This window comes from Tarenaya hassleriana, unplaced genomic scaffold, assembly GCF_000463585.1.
Source record: "Tarenaya hassleriana unplaced genomic scaffold, ASM46358v1 Cleome968, whole genome shotgun sequence".
NCBI classification, from domain to species: domain Eukaryota; kingdom Viridiplantae; phylum Streptophyta; class Magnoliopsida; order Brassicales; family Cleomaceae; genus Tarenaya; species Tarenaya hassleriana.
The window spans coordinates 1,085-8,171 of NW_010972090.1; the positions used below are offsets into that span (position 1 = coordinate 1,085).

The window sequence follows — 7,087 nt, forward strand, 5'->3', positions numbered from 1 at the left end:
GTGAAGTTGGGAATTTAAATAATTAATTGGATTTTTAAAAGATTTTCGTGGCCTTTTTTTTTTCTGGTGCAAATTGGTGGGGCCCACATCGGGACCCACTCTGAAATATCTCTTTTCTTCCTGGATTCTGATTGGTCACTTTTTAAATTGCCAGGTCAGCGGTTCATATTAGCCCTGAGAACAGTTGCCACGTATTGACAGCGGGGATATGCTATGCATTACCCAGTAAGTTGTCGTCTGTAATAAATATATCGATCAGTACCATTTTCTCTCTTTAATTGTTATTAACGTAAAAGCCGTAAAAACAAGTTAGTAAAATAAAACAATGAATTGTCGAGAAAATAAAACTGAGTGAATCCGATGTGTGAAATCGTAAGAAATATTTGCCAGTCTTCCGGCGATAAGGGAGACGGGAAAAGTTGACGGCGGCGGAGATGAATTATTAGGGCAACGTCGCTTTGGAAATGACGAAATTACCCTCAGGGTGTGCGGAAAACTACATGCCCTCTCGCCTGCCTGCCTAGAATTAAAAATCCAGCGGACACCCATTAGCTACAGTTAGGTGAAATCCTAACCCTTTTATTACGTAGATATGAAAAACCTTAATATAATAAATAAATATAATTGGAAAATAACTCAGAAGCGAACCCAGATCTTTCTGGAACCGCAGTGCTCATGACCTCAGTTTTCTTTCTCCATAAAAGAAAAAAAACAGACCAAATTATCTTATATTAAAAGTAACGAAATTATCACCGGAAAATATGTATATATATATATATACACGCATAAAAGAAAAACACCAGAAGAAAGATTTCAAGCTCTGCAGGAAAATGAGTGCGAAGTTTTCAGAAAGATTTCCAGACCCTTAAGAACAACAAAGGGGAGAGAGAGAGAAAGAGAGAGAGAGAGAGAGAGAGAGATGAAGTCTGAAACTGAGGTGAGGACAATGGGTATTGGGTAATGTACGACTATTTTCTATTATTTATTATTATTATTATTATTATTTTATTTCATGGACCCATTACTAGCTTTACATTATTTATTTTTCGCATTCGTTATAGTCTGATTTAAATCAGTTTAGCATTGACACGTATGCAGTGTGCACACACACACACGAAGAAGCTCATATAACAATAATGAATGAGTCGCTGGTGATATTAATATAGATACGTATATGCGTGTATCTCGGTCCGAATCGAAGTGGGTCCCACGACAGCTCAGCACCATCTGCATAACCGTCCTCGAGACTACGCGCCTCCGGAGAGCGTGGTATTCACTCTCTTCTGGCGTGGTAAAATAAAGATGAATGGAAGGATTTGTCAATTTCCTTTAGAACTCAACAGAGAGAGCAAATTCTAACTCTCCCAAGACCAGAACATGAGCTCCAATGGCGATCACCCTCTTCCCGGCCCCATTCGCAACGGTGAGATGCTTGCAGGGTTCGACCACGAACACAGATTCAGTCACTCCATGGGAACGGACAAGAACGCGATCGAACCCAATCAGCTGTTTCCTCGGGACACCTGCGAAAACCGCCGGCATTGTCCAGAACAGCATCAGAACATCGCTTCCGTCCATTTCTCCGGTGTTCGTCACAGCGACTCGAACTTCAAACCTCAGAGATTCGCAGGAGCTTACACTGACCTCGTCCAGTCGTAGGAACTTGAGTTGTTCTTCTCTGTGTTGGAGAAGTTTCTTCCGAGAAGGCTGAGAGAACAGTTCTGATAAGATCAGGCTGATGGGTGCTGATATGATCTTGTACGAGAACTTGGTGTAGCTCAAACCGTGTCCGAAAGGGTAGACTTGAGGTCCAGTGTAGAATCTGTATGTTCTTCCGGGATATCCCCTTGGAGGGTCAGCCCTCATGTTCATATCGGTCATCGGCACCTCGGTGAATGACTCGGGATACCACGTTATCGGAAGTCTTCCACCTGTTTCCACAAGTTTCAAAGTGTTCATTACAGATGAGGTTTGATCTATAATGGAAGGAATGGTAGATATATCTTTCAACCCATAGCCAAAGCTTTAGCATGATGATGATGATGATGAGGGTATAATGCTGAGATGATGACTGTTGCATTATGATAGAACTTGTAGGTAGACTAACCTGGATTGTGATCACCGAATATTATTTCAGCGAGTGCTTGTCCGCCGGTTTCACCGGGATATCCAATCCAGAGAATGCTACCGATTCTTGGCTCGGTTTTGGCAAACGAAACATCTGTTGGCCCCCCACCGGTTAGAACTAAGATCACCGGCTTTTTGCTAACAGATGCAACACGGGACACTAGATCCTGCTGTCTACCAGGCAAGGCAAGACTAACCCGATCAAGATCCTCGGTTTCTTGTGACAAATCTAACCCTGCAACAACAACGACAATGTCTGCTTCTTTGGCAATGGACAAAGCTTCGGCAAATCCAGTACCGGAATCACACGATACATCAGGGCAACCAGCTGCATAAGATGTTTTCCTTACGAACTCTAGAAGTCCATGGAAAAGGGTCTTTGGTTCGCATGGCTTTCCTACAAAAACAAAAGTCGTAGACTGTCTCAGCGGATATGATTCAGCATCTCTTACAATCTACAGATGGGAAAGTCGAAATTCATTACCTGTATAACCGCCACCGATATTGCTTACATTATTTGCCATAGGACCGATGATTGCTAGAGAGGAAACATCATTCTTGTTCAAAGGCAACAGGTCCATATCATTCTTCAGAAGCACAATGCCCTGTTTCGCTGCTTCCAGAGCCAGCTTCCTGTGGCTCGGATCACAGATGTCATCCAATCCGAGTTTTGCAAATTGCCCTTTTCTTGGATCTCCATCAAAAAGCCCGAGACGAAGTTGCACCGAGAAAAGATGAAGAAGCGCCTCATCAATCTGGTCTTCCCTCACCTTCCCTAGCTCAATGGCAGAGTGTGTGTTCCGAAGCATGTATGTTCCACAATTTATATCCACTCCTGCAAATGATTGTCAATAGTGAACATAACAAGTTGAGAAATGAGAAGATCAACTTAGGTTACCTGCGTTTAGGGCATCGGCCACAGCCTCCTCGGGCGTCTTGGTATACCTCTGGTACTCAAAAATGGTTGCCACAGCATCGCAGTCTGATGTAATATACCTGTATGAATGCAGTGTAAGACCCGAGATACGTATATCAGAGACAATAGGGTATCTGAAGAAAACGTGTCTGCTCCTGTAAAAGATACCCGTTAAAGCCCCATTCAGCTCGAGCTTTTTGTAATAGATCTCCTCGTGCACAGGCCGGCACACCATCAACTGCATTGTATGAACACATCAAGCAGCTTGCTTTACCATCTTGTATACATCCCCGGAATGGAGGCTGGTACGTGTCCTCCATGTCCTGCTCTGTGACCTACTAAACCGGGTTTAAACAAGATTAAGCCGACATAAATTTTTGTCTGTTAGGAGCCCGTAAGAGCTTGACTCAAATATGTACACAAGATTACATCTTGTAAAACCAAAATTCTGCATTTTACAAGCAAACACCTTGCAAAAGAAATAGAGCTACCCGTTTTAAATGCCGTTTCCATATATCGAGTACAAGCTTAACAAATGGACAGCATACAAGAAGGTGGAGAACTTTGGTAAGATAAAAAACAGTGGGAAACAGATACTTTACCACTGCATTGAAGTTGTATCTCGTAGAATTCCCCCATTTCTCCAGGTCATAGGCAGTGAAATGTTTGCAACAAGCAGACAACATGAGTTTGTCATCAACATCATCATGATCATGATCATCATCATCATCACCAAATCTTCTTCTCAGCACCTTCGCCTTGCTCCCTTCCTGAAACCCTCTGACGAACTCGACCCCATATTCAGACACCACAAGCGGATCCTCTCCAGGAGTCTCCTGTCCTCTCCCCCACCTCGGATCCCTGAAGACGTTAATATTCGGTGCCCAGAAGGTCAACCCAGCTTGACCCACGTTGTACATCGCCCGACCCTCCACCGCCACGGATGATCCGATCTCGAACCATAGCGTACGGTTGAAGGACGCGGCGGAGACGATTACCTGAGGGAAGCTGGTGGCGGAGGAGACGGAACCGTTGAAGGAGACGCCTGGGCCGTTGTCGGCGATGCCGTGGAGGGATTCCGACCACCACTCGTACGGAGGGATTCCGAGGCGGGGGACGGCAGATGCGGTGTTGGAAAGCTGTCCGAGCTTCTCGGGAAGTGACAGGAGGGAGATGAGAGAAAGTGCTCGCTGTCTTATGGGGAGGGATGTTTTACAGAACGGGTAAGAATTGAAATTGGGAGGTTTGCACGGAAAATCTGGACCAGAGTCGAGGTTTCTGGAGGTTTTGGCAATGGCGGATGAGAGGAGTACGAGGTAAAAGAGGAATAAGGAGACTGATCTCCAGTGGCGATTCAGCATACTGTTTGGTCGCCGAGAAAATCTGTGGAGAAACCTTTACCAAAAAGAAAAAGAAAGAAAAATCTGAGAAAAATCCCCAAGAGACGTTGATCATTTAACCGGACACGGTTAAGATTAGGGGAGCGCTAACCAATCCGTTGGATTAAAATAAACGGTCGGACCGGTTGGTACAATGCTGTTGTCGCCTAAATCGTTGCATCTGATTGGGCTTTATCTAATTGCTCAGTGAACCCCCATTTCTTAATTTTTTAAGCCCATTATCTTTTAGTAAACTAAAGGCTTCTCCGAGGCCCAAACCCAATTATCAAATAACTCTTTCCAAATTTTAATAAAGTAAAAATATAGTAAGTTTATATATACATATATCATATACGAAAAGAAAAAAAGGGTTAAAAAAATAATATAATTAAATCTGAATTTTTTTCAGCCACAAATTTGTAAAGACAGGGTCGGGAGCGAAACACACCAATCATGAAGACAAGGGAAAATAAAACAGAAGTTGTTTTGTCCGAACATTTTTCACATAATAAGGATATTTATCAAAGAACATAATGATAATTAATCATAATTACCGGTTGTACACTACGCCTCCGGACAAAACTTGGTTTACTTGCGCGATTAATCTCAGCCGTTATATTTGCTAGCTGGCCTTAACCAATTAAGAAAATCATTAATTAGATTAAAATATTGAAGATTCAAGTTAAATAAAATCATTGGTTTTGACTTGAGAAGTCACTTGATTGGCGTTACAAACTTGTGGGTAAAAATAAACACATTTGATTATTTTTTTTAAAATAAAATTAACTTAATTTTAAATTGAAACCAAATTTATATATCAAATATAAATTAATTTAAAATAAAATTTAAAAGCCAAAAAATGGAATGATAAACGAAATCTTAATATTGATATATATAGAACTCGATTTTTATATAGTTTGGAACACTATTCTAGAGGGAAATAAAGAATATATAGTGTCGAAATTGATATGGTTTCTAATAAATAAATTCAAAAAGAAATAGCAAAACGAAATTTCGACCGTCGACGGGTAAAAAAGCTTTGTGGGCGAACAGAAACAAGTGTTTCGTTTGTGCAAAAAAAAAAACGTTTTAATTATACTTTAACACTATATACATTTAATCATTAATCGGGGATGCATATACATTTAACTACATATATATAAATATTTTTTCTAAAATAATTATATTTAATACTAACATTTTGATTATTTAATCTAAAAATATAAATAAAACTACCGTAATAATCTTTTATATGTCGCAATCCAAATGGCAAATCTATGGGTCTCACGAGTCACGACCATTCCTCACCTAACGACATTGTGACCCGAATTTTTTATTTAATTCTAATCGATAAATTTGCGATACCATCTAGAAAAAGAGAATATATATTATATTTTGTACATTTTCATTCGGTTATAATATGGTATTGTGTACATTTTATTCGCTCTTACTGAGACAATCTTTCTTCTTTTTTCTTTTTTTCTAAAACTTTTTTTTATTCTGTATTTGATTTTCCATGTAAATGATGAGTTTAACTGGATTCATTAAATGCATATCATAAAATACATGTTATTGTTGGACGAATAATGCATGTATACGGGGAAATCTCATATGAGTTAACAATGAGTATGGTAAATATACCGAGAGTTTAAGGTTTCGGTTATTTATTCGTTCGCCTATCGTTCGTCAGTTACGTCTCATTTATAACAAAAATGTGTCTCGTGAATTCGTATACATAGACGAGAGTACTCAATTAATGAGTTGGAAAGGCAGCAATTGGGATTTCTACCGTATAAAAATAAAATTCAGGATATCATAAGGATATTATGGTCTTATATAAGAAAATTCGAATCGGGAGAACGTGTTGGCGATGTAAGAGAGGTGGGGATGTCATTTTCTGAGGCTCGTCTTTTGTGGGGGTTCTATCTCCATAGCTCTCTTCTGTTGTATTTGACCACTCCCCCTCACGTACTTTTTTTGCACATATATATATATATATTATGTTCATTTGTCCATGGATGATGCGAATTATTCCAATATAATGCAAAGAACGAGAATGTGGCATGGTGATGATGTATTGTAATCGATGGAAATGTGAGAAAGAACGTGCGTATGTATATACATGCATGTCTACATTAGCACTGCGTATCAAATTATTGTATACATGCACACCGTAGGAGTGTAAAAGGAGCCTGGGTTCGCCGGTTGGTTCGCGAGACAGTTCATATTTCTCCGAACTTGGTTGAAAAATATTTGAGTCTAAAAAGAAACGGGTCAAACGAGTCAGCCCGTTTTTATTATATATTTAATTTCTTTTGTTTAAATTTTTTAATTTTTTATTATATTTTATATATTTTTAAAATATTTAAAATAATTTTTAATATTTAAATTTTATTTTTAAAATTTATATATTTAGTCCGCTGGCCGGATCGTTTGGTTCGCAGATTAAGACGATCCGAATTAAATAGATCTATTTTTTACTCACTAAAATACGAGTCGGGCTGAAATGGACTAAAATTTTTCAGGATCGTTTTACACCCCTATACACACGAAACTGATACACATATACGTGTATGTACCATATGTTTATACGTAGAAGGTGAATGCCGTTGCGAACTAACTGTACATGCAGCAGGCGCATTGACGCTGATGTCTCGAAATGCTA

The 7,087-nt window shown here is 39.5% G+C and overlaps 1 protein-coding gene and 1 long non-coding RNA gene across 2 annotated transcripts; both read right to left on the reverse strand.

Moving 5' to 3' along the window:
• Positions 1 to 249: 249 nt before the first annotated feature.
• Positions 250 to 896, reverse strand: LOC104804832. Its single transcript, XR_770400.1, has 2 exons — positions 649 to 896; positions 250 to 516 (listed from the first exon to the last, which is right to left on the reverse strand). It is a non-coding gene; the product is annotated as an uncharacterized LOC104804832 (long non-coding RNA).
• Positions 897 to 1,091: 195 nt separating this feature from the next.
• On the reverse strand, positions 1,092 to 4,459 carry LOC104804834 (probable beta-D-xylosidase 6). Its single transcript, XM_010529196.2, has 6 exons — positions 3,646 to 4,459; positions 3,212 to 3,378; positions 3,026 to 3,123; positions 2,612 to 2,962; positions 2,108 to 2,524; positions 1,092 to 1,931 (listed from the first exon to the last, which is right to left on the reverse strand). The coding sequence occupies exons 1-6, from the start codon at positions 4,402 to 4,404 to the stop codon at positions 1,330 to 1,332; spliced, it is 2,394 nt and encodes a 797-aa protein (XP_010527498.1). The 5' UTR covers positions 4,405 to 4,459; the 3' UTR covers positions 1,092 to 1,329.
• Between the last annotated feature and the right edge of the window lie 2,628 nt (positions 4,460 to 7,087).

Excerpts from the sequence above, each read along its gene's own strand:
- LOC104804834 (XM_010529196.2), bottom strand. The coding sequence starts at position 4,404 with ATGCTGAATCGCCACTGGAGATCAGTCTCCTTATTCCTCTTTTACCTC. Across the intron at positions 3,379-3,645 it reads GATACAACTTCAATGCAGTG|GTCACAGAGCAGGACATGGA; the intron begins GTAAAGTATCTG and ends CCGGTTTAGTAG. Across the intron at positions 2,525-2,611 it reads TATCGGTGGCGGTTATACAG|GAAAGCCATGCGAACCAAAG; the intron begins GTAATGAATTTC and ends TTGTTTTTGTAG.